Source organism: Fundulus heteroclitus, chromosome 9 (assembly GCF_011125445.2).
Source record: "Fundulus heteroclitus isolate FHET01 chromosome 9, MU-UCD_Fhet_4.1, whole genome shotgun sequence".
Taxonomy (NCBI): domain Eukaryota; kingdom Metazoa; phylum Chordata; class Actinopteri; order Cyprinodontiformes; family Fundulidae; genus Fundulus; species Fundulus heteroclitus.
This window is the reverse complement of record NC_046369.1, coordinates 33,023,883-33,044,765: the sequence shown is the minus strand read 5'-3', so window position 1 is coordinate 33,044,765 and position 20,883 is coordinate 33,023,883. Positions and strand designations below refer to the sequence as shown.

At 40.6% G+C, this 20,883-nt stretch overlaps 1 protein-coding gene across 2 annotated transcripts in view; it reads left to right on the top strand.

Moving 5' to 3' along the window:
- The window catches only part of lnp1 (leukemia NUP98 fusion partner 1), a 24,040-nt gene extending 7,720 nt beyond the window's left edge, over window positions 1–16,320 (top strand). The window contains exons 2-5 of one of the 2 annotated variants that reach the window (XM_036141529.1): window positions 2,514–2,732; window positions 7,118–7,336; window positions 12,617–12,715; window positions 14,792–16,320. In XM_036141529.1, coding sequence (XP_035997422.1) covers window positions 2,514–2,732; window positions 7,118–7,336; window positions 12,617–12,715; window positions 14,792–14,899 — 645 coding nt within the window. In that variant the 3' untranslated portion in view covers window positions 14,900–16,320. Of the gene's footprint in view, window positions 1–2,513; window positions 2,733–7,117; window positions 7,337–12,616; window positions 12,716–12,965; window positions 13,603–14,791 lie in introns of those variants that run through there. The other variant, XM_012861095.3, reaches the window with a different exon arrangement.
- Window positions 16,321–20,883: the final 4,563 nt, after the last annotated feature.

Below are 20,883 nucleotides of genomic sequence, written 5' to 3'. Positions count from 1 at the left end.
CACACACACACACACACACACACACACACACACACACACACACACACACACACACACACACACCAAAAAAAGTCGACTTAACTGTATACTTCATGCCCTAGAAATCTCTGTATTTTATATTGGATATTTTCAACCCATCTATTGAATTTAGTGCACTAGAGAACAGCAAGCACTGCAGCCAAAATATGGCCTTTTTTACCTGCTGTATATTAGCCACTCCCTAAGCTTGATGTATCATGAAACTGTTGACCTTTCAGGCTTTGTGATTATTATTTTATTATTGCAGTTAAATAATAATAATAATAATAATAATAATAATAATAATAATAATAATGTTCATAGTGTTTTTTTCTAATCCACCTCTTATATCTTTCAATTCTTATGTAATTTTCTCTGTGTTGCGTGCACCTGCCTGTTGCTTTAATCCTATATATTTCCCCGTCGTGGGATAAATAAATCATTAGCTAATGTTACCTTATTTTAAATAACACTTTTTAATAGGATATATGTACTGGGTTCTTTCAAGGTCTTAATTACCTTTTCTGTGTGGGCTCCAGTAACATATGATAGATAATATCTACTTTGAAAGTTAACATAAACTGCTGCTGAAGATGACCACTGATCTACCTGGATGTTCTCTGGAGGACTGAAACGCCTCAGTCAGTGACGTCAGTCTGTGGGTCTGTTGGGGCAATGAGAGAATAGGCCGTGGGCCAGAATCTGTAGAGTGACGTTTTGTGTGAACTTGTCAGGGGGCAACTTTCTTCCACCGGGATAAGTTGCTACACATAGTAGTGATCTCAAAACACCAATGTTCCCACATTTTCACTTGCACATTAATAAGTTAAAGCTGATAAAAAAATCTAAACTGTTGCACTCCGGTCCAAGAGGTCACGTGATTCAATTTTTGCTGCTCAGCCAATCAGATCGCTGTAATGTCAGCTGAGCGATTTCAACCAGTTCATCATGGCTGCGCCCGTAAGATGTTTGTATGCATTTGTTTCCAGACGAAAAAAGCCCAATAATAGCATTTTCTGGCGCCAGTTGGCAAAGATAATAATAATAATAATTATAATTTGGTAAAAAACCCAAAGATGGGCCAGAATCTACAGATTCTGGCCCATCTTTGGTTTTTTTACCAAATTATTAACATCTCTGCTGTTAATAATTTTTTTTTATTGCTGCTTGGACTTTTGTTTGCTGTGTTGACTCTGGTGGACTATAAGGTTTTGTAGGCCTTGAAGGTTCCACGTGTCATTTTTAGATCTTATCTTTTCCAAAGATATTTCCCACAGGTCCCTGCTGCAGAAAAGCCTCCCCACAGCATGACGGCATCACCACCATGTTCAGGGTGATGTAAATGTTTAGAAATGTCAGCTGGGTTTTGGATACTAAACCGATGACTGCAGCAGGGGGAGGTGTTCAATATATCTGTGAAATAGGAACTGTATAGCCCAAAAGAACTTTGTTCCTGCTAAGTTCAGTAAAAAATAAAATAAAATAAAAAAGTCCCTGTTCTTGCAGAGTATTCACAACACCAAAGGGTTATCATGCCTATACATTCGGCCTTTTACTTTGGCTGCTTGTCTGATGAACGCTCCCCTTGCCCAGCCTCTCAGTTGAGTTTCACTGATGTTCTTTAACAGGCCTCTGTTCTTTAAAGAACAGCAGGATTTACACTGAGATTAAATTTAACTCTAATTAGGTGACTTCTGAAGGCAACTAATCAGGGCTGCATTTAATTTAGGAAAAGGGGTAAAAACTTCAACAACAGCCATTACATTGCCTCCTAATAAAGCACATCAAAATTTGCATCTCTACTGCAACAAAACCGGAAAAGGTCTGAGTTGTAAAATGTTTAGCAGGGCGCTGTGTGTAACTCAGCTGTGGACAGTTTATTCTGAAGAGAGCTCGCCCCTGTTTGTCCTGTATGGCACGGGGAGCTCTGGGCTCTCCGTGGGAGACAGAGATCCCAGCACTCCATAATTATTGACAGATTTGATGCAGGCCGCGAGTGGAAAGTATGGGCAAATTGGAGTTTCAGCTGTTTACCCGCAGGCCCGCCACTGTAATGGAAAGATTAAAAGTGGGCCTCATCAGCTTCCCACTGAAAAAAATAAATAAATAAAAAATACTGGCTGTTACTCTGCGACTCCCACCCCTCCCTGTTTGTTCCGGGCGTCTCCTTTTTTTAACTCTCTGCCAGCCACGGTAAATAGATTACAGAGGATTCTCTTATTTAAAGACTTGAGCAAAAGCTCTGCTGTGTATTTTTGGATTATCCAGGAATAACACACACACATACACACACACACACAAAAACCCAACAAAACAACGAAAGCGCCCAGAGGCGCTAGTGGCATCTAATTGACGTTACCTTTCCCCCATGGGACGGCTTTGTGTGGCAGAGCTGCCAGGCGGTCACAGACTTAGTGGGTCAGCTGAGTGTGGTCTTTGCTTTCTGCACCAGTGAGCCGGGATCTCATTTTGAATCTGTCCTGCCGGGTTTGCAGAGCCAAGAGGCTGTGAGTGTACAGCCGCTGACCATGTCCCTCCGACTCCTGCCTGCTATCGTTATGGAAAACGACGAGGACGATGATGGGAACTTCACCAACTGGATGAGCAGCTACTGGGGTCACGGAACAGATGCCGGGCATTCCAGAGAGAGGAAACGCAGTTTCAGACGGCCTTCGAAAGCTCACATTGATCGGAGAGCATCACTCCCCACTGTGGTAAGGACCGACTCAGTACTCGGGTACATTCATCGCATTTAGCTCCACTTGTTCAGCTAGAACTGACACATCCAGAGCAGCGTGATGCACACAGTAAAACAGGCCTTCCAAACTTCACTATTTAAGGGCGTGATGTGGCTTTTATTCAGTCGAATCTATCCATCTTTCCTCCCATGTATTTATTTGATCACTGAATCCATCATCAAATAAAAGAAGTCCTGACCAAGACTTTGCCTTGAATAATTTTTATATCAATTGTGCAAATATAGCAGAGAGTGCCCAGCAGAGGATAGTGAGGGGAGCTGAGAGGGTATCTGGAGGAAAGCATGTGTTTGTACCACCGTGACCAAAAACAGGACCACCAGACTGCTAAACAGATTTCTGCTGCAACCTCTTAGGTGTGCTCTCTGCTCCGAAGTCAGATTTTTTTTTTTCAAAGTTCTCGATCGTAAAAACATCAAGATTGTCCTCCTGCAGCTGGAAGTCCGACTGTTAAAGTTTGCCCAGCAACCCTGAGATCAACATACAACGATGCTTCATGTATATAGTATACAATGTGGTGGAATTTGTTGGTTAAAAACTAGAAGCTTGACTCAGATGCTCTTTTCAGTGTCACACACAGTGCTGTAAAATAGCTCCTTTTGCGTTTTATTATTTCAGAAGTTATGTACTCTTTTGTGTTGTACTGCTAATAGTAGCACAAAAACACAAAGCCAGTCCCACTATTTTGCAACCAGAACACGCTCAACCCAGGAGCGATATCAAGCCCATCCCAGGAGCGATATCAAGCCCATCTCCCTGTGGGAATATCACTCCCTTTTGAAACAACTGGAGATAAACTGATGCGTCTCATATTATTGTTCTTTCATGCATTCGTTTTTTTGGGTTAATTTTTTTTTTTTTTTTTACCGCGATCTTCTAGAGATCCCAGAAAAACACTGTTTCAGTTTACTGCATGCCACTGGGTATACAAAGACATTGGAGATGCACTGATGCATGACAGAACAGTGTCAAAACACCAAGAGAAACTGAAACGTGTTCCCTTCATCCATCTTACGCGTTCGCGCGTACTCCATCTTACCAGGAGTAAGCGCGGGTCACATCTAATATCTCTATACGAGTTCTAGACTCTGGTCTACATTGTCAAAGTTACACCAATGAAAGAGAATGTTTAAAAGGTTTTAATGCATGAAGATAAAGAATTTGGTTTAAAACCAGTGCCAGGAAAAAGTGCTAACCTTTTATTTAAATTCTTAAGAGAATAAATATATAAATACTGAGTTTTGTTTCATCTCGTGAGAAAGGGTGGCTAATTCTGGCTCACACCGCATAGAATAATGAATTATTGTGTTTAGTGCTACCCGGCAAAAAGTGAGAAAAACAAGAAGAAATGCATTGCTCCTCCATCTCCTGGCTTATACTGTTTCCAGGTTTTCTTTGATCTCCTATCTTTGTTTCTCATTTCAACCAATGCTGATTTATTTTGGTCAATTGCTGAATGGGGGGGAGGGGGGAGTGGGGGTTATTTCAGAGAAGTACCATAATGCAATCACCGGTCAGAGCCAGTCAGAGGAGAACTGTCTGACTCTGATTATTGACGGACCAACTGGTTCATCCCTGAATGAATTAATAAACCTATTTGATTCACTGCATTTGTGGAGTTGTTAATTCGGAGTGGGCAGAAGTTTGAACCATTTTGTGTGCATGTGTACCTATATGTAAGGCATGTTTCCCAAAACTCCACACAAGCAGACTTTGCATGAATAAACCATTCTGTTTTATTTGGCATCTCAGATGAGATTTATTGAAATAATTTTTTATCAGAGAAGGAGCTGCTGTGTGTAATCTGGCACATTTATGGTCCAATTTTGCAGTGGAACATTTAGGGAAATACATTTTGACATACCACGTGTATCCTGCTAACTCTGCACAGATTTGGTGTATTGACAAGTTCTAACATTTTTCTTTCCCCAAAATGTAAAACTACATGGATTATGCTGCAAAAGTGCAAAAACAAGGTGTACCAGGAAATTACATGTTCAATATTTGTGTTTTTTGTTAATATGTATTTGGTGGGAGTTGATGCCTTGTGTTGCAGCTGGTGCTAAAGCCGCTGTTTCACTTCCCTGCCCATTCCCATCAACTCAACACGTCCGACACGCTGAGGTGTTGATGCCCTGTTTCACCTTGCATGACACATATATTACATCCATTCCTGGAAACATGGATGAAATGGTCCAACACGACCCTGCTATTAATCCAGATTTCATGTAGCCTAATGATGTAATACAGTTTTCAACTGGTTTTGAATTTTAAAGCAATTTTTCTTTAGATAACCAGTCACAAAAAGATTGGTGGATAAATGGACACATTCTGGTGTTTAAAACCCAACAAAGTCCATCAGAAGACATGATGTTAGCTGATCTATTAATACACCCCAAATCATTGAGGTTCTTAGTTGTAATGCTTTAAAAAAAAAAAGAAAACAATTATAATGTTTTAGTATTTGATCTGCCAATCACCAGTCAAAGAAAAACTTTGTGATTCTGGTCTCCAGCTGATTAACCGATGCATTCTGAGTGAAATAATTAGGATCTAGTTGATTTGCATGTGATTTATGGTTTGTCATTTTGTCAAAGGGGTCTTGGGTGAAGGTTTGAAGCTGTTTTAAATGCACATTTTGTCAGTGTCCAGTACGTTGCTCACCATTGTTTACAAACAAGCCGACCTTCCCGTATGAAATGATTTACCATGTCAAAGGATCTTTATTAGATTTATTATATTAGAAAAAGGAGCTGCTGCATGTGATCTTACTCAACCTTGGCTCATGCTCTTCATAACAGGTTGGGATAGTTAATAACAGCGAAATATCTCTGAATACAGTCCGTTATGCAGTGGGAATGGGTCAAAGCTCAAACAGCAGCACACTTCTCGCTTTTCTTGGGTTTGTTGCAAACCCAGAGACAATTCCACAAAATACTGTATGTATTCCCCCAAAACGCAGAATTACATGCAATATATTGTACAAGAGCAAAACAGGCATTCATCCAGCCATCATCCCCTGCTGCTGATTAACACTAGCATTACCAGGGTTTTCGACCTCTCCCCTGAAGTCCCAAAAGAGGGTCAAAAGACCCTGAGTCCAAACTGACGACTCTGGTGGCTCAAATTAGCATCCCTTGTTCAATTGTAAATAGGGCCATTGCCTGAGGAATCAGCAGGGGAGGAGAGCCGAACTCACAAAAGCATTCCACACTTCTGTACTGTGAGGCCAGAAGGTACGTGTGAATAGTCCATGTTGGGGGTGGGTGCGATCTATGATGGAGGCAGCTCTACAGTAGAAAACTAACCAAATTAGCAACACGGGTTGGCGTTCAAAGTTACTGCAGGGCTATCATTGGATGGGGTTAAATAATAATAATAAAAAAAAGACACATTTTACTGTAGGCAACCCGTGTTTTCCTTACAAGTTTTCCTTGAAAATTAAGGAGCTGTTTGACCCTTCTCTGGTAATTCTAGTGTTAATATGCTAAAGCAGAATGAAGCAAGGCCTTCAGCATTGTATAAGCTCAGAAAGGTTGAACCGAGACGCAAAATGAAAGCGCTCATTCTGGTAAGAGAAACATTTGTCTGTATTAAATACATAATCAAGAAAAAGGAATAAATCAACTGATTTTTATTTATTTAGTTATTTTTTGCAGCCCATGACCGTGTAGGGATTAATGTGTCTCAGCAGGTTAAGGTCTGAAGGTCTGACAGCGAGGAAGCTTCACACTTCCACAAACATGGCTTAATTCATCCAGAGGAGGAGTGTATAATATGATTTGCCTAGAAATCGCGAGATGCCCGTAGAAGAAGGGAATTCTGGTTATTAAATTAACAGGCAGTATGTCTTTACCATATACTATCATTTTGTCATATAATGTAAAGTTAACTTTTGTTTTAACCAGTAAAAGTGACGAGTAATATCATTTCTGTGAAGTACCTTATTTATTCAGTTATTAATTTCGTTTGGACATAAATGCAAAGTACGTGGGGAAAGCCCTACAGTTTTGAGTTCTGATGTAATTTGGCATTGGTCTTTGCAGACCGAAAAGCATCGGCACTGTTAAATGCTGGGCCAAGTCAGTGAATATTCACCTTACATAAACTTAAGAAGTACTTTCTTTGCATCTGACAGCAGTCAGATTATAGCTAATGAATTAAATGGCTGAACTGAGTGAAGAGGTAAGCTATAATTAGCTGGTGATGCCTAAGGACATTAGAGCCAGAGTGAATAACCTCATCTATTTAAAAAATGTCTCGCGGATGCTGTTTGCATTTTCAGCAGAAGGTGTAAGAACCCTGCATTGACACCCATCTCCTCTTCACTGTGGGTTGTACAGACACAACTGGACGCCATGAAGCTAAACAAGATCCACACCGCGACCAAGGCACCCATTCCCAAAACGAGGGAAGAGAAGGGGGAGACCAGGCCCCACCAGAGGGTGTATCGCATCTCCTCGGATGAAAACCGACCCAAGACGTCCATCACCCCCATCCAAGAGATCACAGAGTCCTTCCAGAAGAGGCTGTGCGTCAATCACAAGAGAACCATGTCTCTGGTGAGAGGGTTTTTTTTCTTCTTGGCTTAAGTTGGCTTTTTTTAAAGGGTATTATTCAACTTCTTGATAAGTCGCTTTTGGTGAAGCCTGTGCAGATTAGGAGTACTTAGAGGGCATTAAGGTTGTGTTACCTTAATGTGCACGCAGGATAACAGACAGGAGAGATCTGCATGACACAACAAAAAAGCTCCCATTAGCTGAACTTTCACCGTTAAGTAATGAAGATTGTGTTGGAAATGTTTTTTATGTTGTGTTTTGAAAACCATGTGAAAAACATAGGACGATTTCCTAAAATGCTGAGAAAATATCGAATGATTCATAAAGCATCTATATTACGCATATATATATATATATATATATATATATATATATATATATATATATATATATATATATATATATATATAAAATGTATTTAATTAGCTGTTGATTATCCTGCATGTTATCATTTGAAAATGTCATTTTAAATGCAAGTTTCATAGCTCATGATGCATTAGAAAGTTGCACTGATTGGTGGAAGAAACTGAACCACCCAGAGAGAACGGAGGCAAAAACGGAAACTGAAAGGTTCCCCTGATTGTACTGCTTTGATTATGATGTCAGATGCAATACAAAACTACGTTGTTAGTCTGTGCACCCTGGTGGTCAGTGGGGTGAAGCAACTCTGTTATGTGTGTCTGCTTTAGTTTCATCTTTCGTGGCAAGTCAGCCCACAGCTGTGGTACCTGGTTCTCATCCTGTGGAGGGACACTGAGTGTGTATACACTGACCCGATCCAACACATGTTGGAGAGAGCTCAGGCTATCCATAGGAAGGCAACACCCATAGACAGACGTATCATGTTGTCTGATTGGAAGACTGATCCAGGGTGTTTTGTTAGGAGATGCAACACATTTAGATGTGAGACAGCACTGATACAGATGCTCTGTGACATCAGTGTCCCTTTAACTGCTAACACATGTGACCTCATACCCCATGGCATGTCACACCATGATGCCACGAGTAATATCAACACTATGTCAACACTATTGGCAGCGCTGGCTTTCTCATTTTGCTGCCTCCATATGTAGCCACGAAGGTCATCTTATCTGTGAGAATGCAGAACTCAGTGTCATTAGGTGTCCAATACCTGTGAACAGGCTCCAGACAGATGTAACAGGGTTCTATGAAGTCTATGAAGTGCCTGTAATGTTGTCCAATGCATCTACATAATAATCCTTCCATGTAGGCTATTCCACTAACAATACAAAGTCAAGCCAATTTGTGTGATGGAAGTAAAATAATAAACGGTTTTCCAAAATATATTTTCTATTAGTAATCTTAAAAATTGTAGTGTGCTTTTGTGTTTACCCTTTTCACTCTGGTACCACCAAAAAAGTCCAGTGCAACCAATTGCTATTAGAATTGACCAGTTTGCCTAACAGGCAAATAGAGTCGTCCTGTGAGCAGTTTAATCTCAGTGTAAATCCAGCTCTTCTGTGAAGGCCTCAGAGGTGTGCTAGAGGGCATTAGAGAACAAACTGGAGGATGAATAGCACTAAAAATATGACAATCCATAGAGGAAAACATTTTAGACGGTAAAGAGGACTTGAGACTGGGGCAGAGGTTCCCCTACTAGCACGACAACAGCCCTAAACATGAAGTCAGGGTCACAATGGAAAGGTTTTCATCAAGGAATAGTCACCAGTCAGAATGACCAAGTCAAAGTGCAGACCTAACTCCAACTGAAGATCTGTGGCAGGACTTGAAAACTGAGGTTCACAGATATTCTCCATCCAATCCGATGTAGTTGACAGCTTGAGATAATTTTCAAAGACTAAGCAAAAATTTCAGTTTGTGTGAAAGATGCTGAAGGACACTGCAAAAGGTGGCTCCATAGTAGCAATACAGGCTAGATATACACGTACATGCCACTGTACGTGTATATCTAGCCTGTAGGAGTTTCATTTGTAAAAAAAAAAAAAAAAATTCTAAAAGCCTGTGGCTTTTTCTTTCTGCTTAACAAATTGAAACTCTTTCATGTTGGTATATCAGATAAAATCCCAAGCAAATAAAGTGAGGTTTTATTTGTAACATTGTTGTCAGGGTGATAGTGTCACAGGACCTAGGACACATGTGTCAAACTCAAGGCCAGTGGGCCGAATCCAGCCTGTCAAGGCAATTTATCCGACCCTCCAGAGCCAAAGAAGGCATATCATGTCAGAAAGCAGAGGCATATATCCTTTTAAATGGTATAAAGTTGTATAAAGTGGCTAAAATTGTGACAAGGCTTGCTTGCATTTTCCTGCCTTTCACTCTTTGAAAGTTGAATTTAGTTATTTTATTTATTTTTGATTTAGATTTTTTGCATTCCATCCCCACGAACACCGGCCCAGACTGCACCCACCTCCCCACCCACCTACCCTTCTTCTCCACAGCCCAGATGTTCCTTTTCTGGAATTTTCTCATAACATGAACAAACTTTTTAAGATTGGCCTACAGTTGACATCCTCTCTACTTAGCCATTCTGACAATCCCAGCTCTGTGACTAGACCAGCATCTTCCAAAGGCCGCAGAGCCCCAGATCCTTCTCCTCTATGTATCACGGAACATTCTGGTGCTCAGGACCTTCATATCACTTTTCTGTGATAAACACCGAGCAGCACCATAGCAGCATGTTTATCAGACATGACAGTTTCCAGCATCAGCTTGGGCCTTTTGTCAGAGATCATGGAATGTCTGTGATGATACGTGGCAGAAATAAGAAAAACAAAAGGATAACAAACAGGAATAATCAATCGTACTTAAAAGTCATAAACTGTCAGATGCAACCTGCCACAGAGACAACATCAACCACTAAGTCATATAAACTGGGTTTATTAAACATTAGATTTCGGTCAGGAAAATCCCTTTTAATTAATGACTTCATTATTGACAATAATCTTAATGTTATGTTTTTAACAGAAACATGGTTACATGAACTTAATGAAGCACATAGTCTGTTGGAGTCGAGACCTCCAAACTACAATTTTCTTTGTGAAAGCAGACAGCAAAGGAAAGGTGGAGGAGTAGCAACATTGTTTAATGATTCACTAAAGTGTAAAAAGGTGTTTTTGGGAAAATTTGACTCTTTTGAACATTTGGCTCTCCAGGTAAAGAGCCCGGTACGAACTATGTCTACAGTCTGAATGTCTACAGTCCTCCTAAGTCCACATCAAACTTTTTTAAGGATTTCAGTGACCTGCTATCTGTGATATGGGTTGATTATGACTGTTTAATTATTGTGGGAGACTTCAACTTTCACGTTGACAGCCCTGAAGACAGAAGTGCAAAAGAACTGTGTGACACACTTAGAAACTTTGGTTTAACTCAACATGTTAAACAGCCAACACACAAACAGGGACATATTTTAGACTTGATCATCACTAAAGGTTTAAAGATTTCTAATGTCAATGTAACTGATGTTGCCCTATCTGATCACTTTTCTGTTACCTTTGAAAGCATAATTTCCAGTGACTCATTTAGCCAAAGGGACATCGTAAGAAAACGCACCTTTAAGGACAATGCCACGGAAACCTTTATTCAAGCTTACTCTGATACTGCTGCAACTCAGTAGATGAGCTAGTAGATAACTTTCATTCTAAAGTCTCAGACATCATTGACTGCATTGCTCCAGTTAAAGTAAAAGTTCTTTCCGGGAAGAAAAAATCTCCATGGAGAAATGCTTCAGCAGTTAGAAATGAAAAAAAGGGAGTGTTGAAAAGCTGAACGCAGGTGGAGAAAGAACAGACTCCAGGTTCACTAAACACCTTCTTAACAACGACCAGCCGCTTTGACATTTTCCAGTCAGGTTTCCGTGCTCACCACAGTACAGAGACCGCCCTTATCAAGGTGTTTAATGACATCCATATAAATACAGACTGTGGAAGAACCACCGTGCTGATTCTATTGGATCTCAGTGCAGCATTTGATACTGTCGATCACTCCATTCTGTTAGAACGCCTGGAGAACTGGGTCAGCCTCTCTGGTACAGCTCTCCACTGGTTTAAATCCTACTTAAAGGACAGGGAATGTTTTGAATCAGTAGGTAACTTTACATCAGAGATGACAAAAATCACATGTGGGGTTCACCAAGGGTCCATTCTGGGTCCCCTCCTTTTCAATATCTACATGCTCCCTCTAGCTCGGATCATAAAAAACAACAACATCAGCTACCATAACTATGCAGACGACACACAGCTCTACATCACCATGTCACCAGGTGACTATGAACCAGTTCAGGCACTGAGGAAATGCTTAGAAGAAATCAATGCCTGGATGTGCCAAAACTTTCCTCAATTACATAAAAACAAAACAGAAGTAATAATTTTTGGACCAATAGAGGAGAGATCAAAAGTTAGCACACAGCTTCAGTCGCTTCAGCTAAAAACCACTGATCAGGCCCGAAACCTGGGAGTAGTGATGGACTCAGACCTGAACCTCCAAAAGCATCTAAAGACAATTACAAGGTCAGCTTTCTATCACCTGAGGAACATTTCCAGGATTAAAGGACTAATGTCTCAGCAGGATCTGGAAAAATTAATCCATGCGTTTATATTTAGTAGAATTGATTAATGCAAAAGTGTTTTCACAGGTCTGCCTAAAAAGTGGATCAGACAGCTGCAGCTGATCCAGAACGCTGCTGCCCGCGTCCTCACTAAGACTAAGAAAGTAGAACACATAACCCCAGTTCTAAAATCCTTCCACTGGCTCCCTGTATCTCAGAGAATAGACTTTAAAATACTTCTGTTAGTCTATAAATCCCTGAATGGCTTAGCACCTAAATACATCACAGACTTGTTATCAGTGTATCAACCATCCAGAGCACTAAGGTCTTCTGGCTCCAGCCTGCTCTGCATACCTAGAACCAGAACTAAACATGGAGAAGCAGCATTTAGTTCCTATGCTCCGCTAATCTGGAACAAACTTCCGGAAAACTGTAAAAGTGCTGAAAGCCTGAGTTCCTTTAATTATTAAGATTAAAAACACATTTGTTTAGGTTTGCCTTTGACTGTTCTAGTTAAACAGTTTTACTGAGACATCATTAGTTCAACTTTGTAGTCCAACTGTTTTTATTGTTTGCTTTTAGTTTCTATTTTTCCATGTTCTATTTTGTTTCTACATTTTATTCCTACTTGCTTTTATCCTGTTTTTCCCCTGTATTTTAATCATGCAAAGCATTTTGCATTGTCTCTGCACTGAAGTGAGCTATACAAAGAAAAAAAAGAGACTGAGGATCTAATTTCTCTTGATGTTTTGCAGAGCGATAAAGACAAGGTGTGCCTGATTTGTCGTGAAGACATGTGTAAGAGTGGAGAGGGAGTTCAAGAACTTCAGTGCACACACCGCTTCCACAAAGAGGTAAGGACACTTGCTCAGGTCAGAGCTTCTGCATGCTTCCCGTCTCTGCCGTGTTCACAGTGATCCCAGCATGCCAGGAAACAGATCTCTGGTGCAGCGAGGCGTTTCATTCCTGCAAGTGCATGATAGTAGGATTCCTGGTAGGAAAACAGTAGCAAAGACCTACGCTGACCGTAGATGCATGGATGCCCTCAGTAACTGTTCCCAGACACTTTCTGAATCAGATGTCTCCTTTTGGTGGGTGCTGAAGGAAGCCCGGAGGTTAGAGCAGAGTGTGCCGCGGAGGAGCAGCGACACGGCAGCCGGCCTGTTCAGGAGGTTTTCGGATGAGAGGAGAAAGTCTGCAGATGGATCAATATCCCCGCCAAGGGAGCAGCACGCCCCACATCGCCAGCTTTCCCTGCGGAGACATCGCTGAAATCTCTCAGTAGAAGGGTGTCATCCTTTGAAAAACAAAAAGAAATTTTAATGATTTCTCCAGACATCAAGATTCCTTCATGCTTATTTATAGCAACGTGACGTGTCTGAATCCGCCAATCCTGAAAGCTGCCTATAGGAGCTCCTTTGGTTTGGTCAGATTTAGGTATTCCAGCTAACTTCTTGCTCTTCACAGTAAAAGACTAAATTTATGGTAGTTTAAATATTTCAATTTAAAATGAAAGGTATTTAGGTATTGGAGAATAACTTAGTTTTTATGACTGTAAGTAATTAATTGAAGTCTTTTGAGTTTGATTATTTAAAGCATTAGTTGTATCAAAGATGTCTTGATAACTATGAGCTTGTAGAGTCCCTTGAGAAAGTATTAATACAGTTTGAACTTCACATTTTGGCACGTTACAGCAACAAAATTCTATGTATATTCTTAAGATGTTAGGTGATAGACCCACAGAAAGTGGAAGAAAAAAAATAGATGGCTGTCTTTTTAATTTTTTTTATTTCCAGAACAGCTCTAGCTCAGATAGACGGGATGGAGAACATCTGTGAACATAAATTTCCACAGAATCTTGACTGGATTTAGGTCTAGACTTTGACTAGGCCATTTCAACATGTTTTATGATTTGATCCATTTTATTGTATCCATGGCTGTATGCTTAGGGTTGTTGTCAGGCCAGAAGGCGAACCATCAGTCTCAAGTCTTTTGCAACCTCTAACATGTATGTTTGGAAGATTGCCCTGTTTTTACCTCCATCCATCTGTCCATTATCTCTCAGTAGCTTCTTTGCTGAAGAAAAGCCTACCCACTGTACGGTGCTGCTGCCATGTTTAGGGTACTGTGCAGTGTTAGTTTCTTGCCACAGAAAGAGTTTTGAATGTAGGCAAAGAAGCATAATTTTGACCTTTTGTGACCTTTAGTAAACATGTTTGGTGTGTCCCCTATATGGCTTATGGCAAAATTGGGCTTCTTATAGCTTTCTTTTAACAGTGGCTTTATTTTTGCCGCTCCTCCATAAAGGCCAGATTTGTGCGGTCCACAACTAATACTTAACAGATCCTCCCACCTGAGCTGTCAACCTCTGCAGCTCCTTCAGAGTTACTGTGAAATAGCTTCTTGGGTATGAATACTTTTGCAAGCCACAATATGATATGTGATGTAAATGTTTTCTGTCAGCTACGACTTTTTGTGAAAGAACTGTATAAAGTAGATAAAACATTTGCATGTGTGTAAGTATTTGTTCAGGTTTCAAGTTATTTGTGTTCTGTAACTTTCTAAAAGCTGACCTTGTTTTATTACAGCCAAAGTGTTGACTTTGAAACAGTAGTGATATTGTGTGTTGTTAGATTTCTTCAAAACTTTGGATTTTATTTGCTTCATCGATTCTTAAACGCAGCAACCTCTATTCGGTCTTTAAAAGTGAGGCTCACGCAGGGAATGAGGAAAAACACGTGACGCCGTCGTCCTTCCCACTTGCCGTCAGGGTCATCCTTGATTTTGTTGTACATGTGATAACTGCAGATCAACGACGGGAAATTGCATCCTGGCATGTGTGCAGAAAATCGATATGGGCAGAAGTGATTGGCTCAGTCAACCAATCAATGTAGTGTGGGTGACGGTCTGTTTTGTGGTGTGTTTTTCAGTGCATGGAGCAGTGGATGTGGATGAGACAGACATGCCCCACGTGCCGTGTCCATGTCTCCGTGATAAAGCCTCTCTACTGGTCTTCGTCCCGCACAACTATCCCATGAAGGCCACTGCACTCGCACCACCTGCATGTTCATTCCAGCGACCTACTGGCCCAAAGACCTCCTGCCTGTCCTAATTACTCCCTCCCTCTGCACGATCACACAGTTCTAGCTTCTCCTCTTGTCTCGGATCCTCTGGGAGAGCAGACTTTGCCGCAGGCAGTCCGGGTAAATGAGATTTGAGGGGACTATGTCACGGGAGAACCTTTGGCCATTCTGGTGGCTTTGATTCAGGTTGAACATTTTAGGAGGACATTTCAAGCACTGGACTGTTCACATTAAAACTAAAGGACACAGAGAACTCAGCTCCAGACAACGGGCAGCTTATTTGTGTTTGTAACCTCAATGTGTTCAAAAAGTACCCTCAAAAAATATTTTGTCTGGTTGAAAAACGTTCTAGTTTGGGTTAGGTTGACAAACCCAGCCTTAGATGGTTTGTTGTTTTTTCAGTTTAGCTTTCTCAAATCTAGTTTGGTTTTGTATCCTTTGGCCCCACCAACAAGAAGTTAGGGCAACAACGATTTAACTGGTTGTATACAATCTACATTGTTAATCTGAATATACTAAAAAAAGTGGAATTGCATTGCATTTATTTATTTTAGACAAAGATCATTTACTTCCCAACTTGACGGTACAGGTATCAGCCAGTGTTGGTGTTTTTCACCTGCTCGATTTATGGGCAGTTCGAACATGAAGGGTGCGGTTCTGGCTCTAGCTGGGAGGGACTGATACATGAAGACTCTGTCGCCGCGAGGACATTGGGACGGGGAAGCAACGTAAAACACCGAGAATAAGAATACTAAATGTTCCAAAACTCTCCAGTAACACCATGAAAACCTGCTAGAATTTTCACGAGTTGCATAAAAAAATCACTAGAAAGGTCTGACAAGTCTCTAAAGATAAAAAAAAGTTGCTAAGACAACAGTGTCTCTACAACAAAATGGGTCACGATTTTTGACCCAGTATTCGCTTATACATCCCCCAAATCTGTTTATTAAGGATAAACCCAACATTCAGGTTAAAGGAAAATCCCAGCAGGTCTTAAAGAGTACTCTCACTGCTATCTATGATGGTATCAGTAGGGACTTCCACAGTTGTGTTTACTTGGTGTAAACCCAACAGTGTATGTCTATCTGTTGTTATACTGTGGTACAATATGTGAATTTCAGCTTCTTTAATGGAGTACGTTGTTTAGTCACATGAGTAGAGTAGCGTTGCACTGATGCCAGCATGTAAGGTATGGGGTTGTGAGAGCTCTTAGTCTTTCTGCTAAACTAAGTTTGAGGTTGGCTGCCTGCTACTCTGTGTTTAATATGGCGGCATAAAATCAGGTATCAGCCTCATCTAACTCACAACAGAAAGGTGGATATTGCTAAACTATGCCTGAATGTCTGACATTGAGTAAATTGGATGTTATAAAGATACCATGTTTGACCGATGTCTTATTGTTTTTAACATTTCATAAAAGCAGGGAAGAAAGTATCTGGAGGACTAATTTCACGGCAGAGACGGTTCTGCTCAAAAGTTTACATACACTCATCGTTTTGATTCATTTGAACCGTTCTTTTTCTAAAAGACGGAAAGCGTGTTCAACAAGCGACATCGTAGAGTTTTGAAAACAAGAATTAATTTGTGCAAATTTGAATTTATTTGATGGATTTTCCTATAAAGATGCAGGCACAAGTATATACACACACCTCAGGGACCTTTGGTTCAATGTTCCTTAGCAAGCTGCACTTCAACAACACATTTATTTTTAGCCAACAATCAACAAGCTTCTGACATGTTTCAAGCCGACTCAACAGCTCTGAATTCGACGGCTTTTAAGCTTTTTCGTTTGTTGCTTGTTTTATCCTGGAAACATGCAGCTAAAATAAATCCTTAAGACCCCCAAATTGATATGCCATTCTTGCCCATCATGAGTATGGAAACCTGAGACCAGCACTGCTTCTTTCAAAGGCTAAGGTTTCATTTGCTCCCATGAAATCTGTGAACTGCTCCAACATAAGCTCAACATCTCATTTCCAATCTGCACCACCCTCCTTCCTTGGCTCAAAGCTCGGCTGGTACAGCTTTCCCTTTGTGACCGTCGGCGGATGAGCGTGTCACCAGACTTGTGCAGGCCTGCCGCAGGTCAGAGTAGCTGCTGAGCAAATCAACAATGGGCATCTCCAGCTTTCTAGGCGGAGGTCTTTACACACGAAGCCCGGTCTGCTATCATCTCTAAGCTTTTAAAGAACCCTTACTGCTCTGATTGCCCCACACGGCCAAATGAGACGTTTACAGGCTGTGCAGCAAAAATAAACTTCAGCGTCTGTCTGCACCGTTGTACCACATAAACATGCAGTTCACTAAAAGAGTTTTGTATGTTTTAGTCTCTAAATGGTCGTCCTTTTATCTGAGTAAACAAACAAAAAACATTATATTTATTTTCACATAAAAATATAATCTCAATGATTTAATCTAAAATCATGAGATTATATCATTAAGTATATAATTAGTATTTCAGTTATCATTCAATCAGCTCAGTCTCCCTCCAGCCACCACCCTCCTCTAGATCACTCCCCCTGCTGCCAGTAATTCGTCACCTTGACTCACCTGATCACCGGTCTACTTATACCTGCTTCAGCTAACTCTTCCCTGTCAGAACGTCTCTCTTCTTCTCTCGCCTCGTCCAGTTTGATGTGCTCTGTCTCTACCAGATCCTATCCTCAGCCAGTTGGACTCTTCAGTTAAAGGTCGCCTCAGTCTGCATGCTGTTTTTCTGCCTCTTTCTCCTTGAGTTCCAGCCGCGTCCTCCGCCCGTTCTGGTAGTTTCCACGGTCCACATCGCCTGTTTAGATTTGTCACTACCAACATCTTCTGGTGTTCTGCTCATCCCTGCCTCCCAGCACCTTCAGCCATAACTCATCTGCCAAGTCTGTTTCTCTTTTCCTGCCTCACCTGCCATTATTCATCCGCTCAATAAACCTCTTAAAAAAATACGTAACTCTGTGTCCGGCTGAATATCATATGGTTCACCAGTAGTAACCATCACACATATTAAAATTGTATTATTAGTTAGCATTAAGTGTTAATAAATGCAATATTCCACAGTATTTATCCACCTTGATCTACTGGTAGAGTGCATGAATCTTTGCAATCTTTGGCCCAATATGCAATAAAACAGTGTTTAACAGAACACGTTCAGGTAATGGCAGGTTCACACGGCATGATAATTAGACGGATTTTTCTCTTCCGACAATCTTGAGAACTTCCAGGTTATTGGGATGGCTCTTAAAATAATCTTATGTGATATTCCGGCCGTGTGTTGAATGATCTTTTTTGCTCGGGAGGAAGTCGGGACCACTCTGACCTCAAATCGGAGATATTCAACCCATGGTCTTTTTCCCTATATCCTGGCATGTGGAGTGTTCCCCGAGAACAAATAAACACGCCGCCTGTTGATTGTGACATGCAGCCAATCAGAAAGCGAGGTGAGGTGATGAAAACCCAGAGAAAAAAAACCTCAACTCACTTATATATCATAAATTAGCAAAAGTAGAGGCCCTGCTTGCACTGTCTCCGTTCCTTTAACCAATGCCTTGTCTTTTTGTAATGTTTTTTTTCTCAGTTTAAACTATTCCCCAAAAAATATTCAGCAATATTCTTCCTTGTTGGCCATGTTCATTTACTCTGAATTCAAGTTTGTGACATTTTCCGTCTGACATCTGAATGATCCTGACTGAAATCTGTTTGTGTCTACTGTGGCCTTCCAGACACAGAGATTGATGAACCTGTAGCTTGAAAGGTTCTTGAGAACATTTTGTTTATTATGAGGGGTGCTGTGTTCTGTTAAGCTGGATTAGAAAAGAACAAATCGACACTGGGGGGCACTCTTCCTCTCTTCAGGTTTTTGGTGAGTGGGTTTTTCAGGAGATAAAAAAAGTGCTGTTCAATAAAAAATGGTTGACCTGGGAACCTTCCGGTTATCTGCATGAACAGTTCTTTATTAGACCTGGGATCATACATAACATCCACGATTTTTATTGCCAAGTGTGGGGTCTCTCAGGTTTTAAAAAATCAGCTGACGATTTTAAGATGTTGCTGTGTGAACCAGGCATTAGAAAACACCAACTATCACAACCTAAATGGGATAGTATCATCATCCCAGCCCTGTCATATTTCCAAACTTCAGAGGATGGCGTGAAGAAATTATGTGTGATTACTTTCACCAGCATATTTATCCGTCTCTTCAACCACCGTACTGCTTAAAGACAAAAGTAGTAGAGTAAACATACTTTAATTCAGCATTGATTTAGGAGGTTTCTATGCTTCTAAATCACTATTTTAAGAGGTACTTTTTTGTTCAGAACTAACACACTGATGAATTATAACATAACTTCATAGCTTGATATTTCTGAAACCTGAAATCATACCTGACATGCCCTCAGCAGCGCCAATCCTTTATATACATGGACACCCTCAGTGCTTGAAATACAGATTGCTCAGCTGCATTCATCTCATTTCCTTATCTGTTGGTAACTGAAGGAAAATAATGCGCAGATCCCAGGAACAATCCATCTTTGACACACACCAGCTGATGCCACGCAGGGTCAGCTTCGTCTGATTAAAGATGCACCCGCAAACAGTGCAACAAGTAGCCATGTTGGCACATCTCCTTGCTTCGAAAGATCATAGGTGGATAATTTATCGTACCTAACACAATTAATTTTCCAGCAGCATCGGCAGGAATAAGGGGGATAGACAAAGGCAGTTTACAATGCCACTCTTATTGGGCCTTTTGGTTTAAAAACATTAAGAGGTTAAAATGCAGACACAGAACCACTGAGGTATATAATACACTGGAGTGCTGATTTTGCCGAAAAACTGAAATCACTGGCCGCCATCTTGCTACTCCCTACTCTCACAGACTCCCATAGGATTTGGTTGCAACAACAAGCAGTTTTCTGGCTGTGTGAAAACGTTTCACAGGTAATTCGACAGTCAGTGGATGTACTAACACTATCAACTACTAGGAAATTAGGTACTGAAATATTTTACGTTATTCATATTAAATATATATATGTATATATAAGTATGTGTATATCTATATATGTATATATATGTATATACATATGTAAATATATGTTTTTGTATATTGTTATTTATATATTTATAAATGTTAAACATATATATTTAAATGAATAAAATGCAAAATATTTCAGCACATGACTTTCTCAGTACTTGATATTTTTAGAACATAACATAAAAGCATATGGCATTTGACATTTAAAAAGTCTTAAGCCCCCCCTGAACATGAGAAAATCCTCGTTATTCGATGCTGTAGTGCACAATATATTCCCTAGTTACTGGGGGGAAATAGGGAGTACCAATATGGCGGCTGGTGGCTTCAAAGCGACTCGTTCAAACAGACGGTGATTAGCACTCCAGTGTATTATATAGCTCAGTGCACAAAACACAATGTTTAACATTTATTAAGGTCAGATAATGCAAAACAAAGTGAATCAATAAAATATAGGTGTTTCACAAATAAATTATTAAATAGAGGCACTTTACTATTCCCTATGCTGTTTATTTTACCATGTAACATAATTCAGCATTGCTATTAATTATTATTATTATTATTATTATTAGAAAAATGGGTAATTTATTCAATTAATTTCCACCACGCCCCCTTGCAATTAAACCGAGCCCCCTCTAGGGGGCATGCCCCCCACTTTGAGACGAGGCTGCCCACTTAGGGAACTACTGGTCTATATATGAATATATGAGTGCCAGCTGTTTGCTGGAAGAGCAGGGATAACAAAGTCTGCCTTGTTCAGCGGAGGTTCTGAAGTAAAAATGGAGTTAGGGGAGAAGGATGGTGTCTCCCATCAGAGGGACGCCCTCCTCCTCCTCTTGCTCCAGCTGCAGCCTACGTGCCGGGGCTCTTGTTTCGGTGCGGCCTGCCCTCCCTCGCGCCATGGAAATAACGGTTTCCTGTG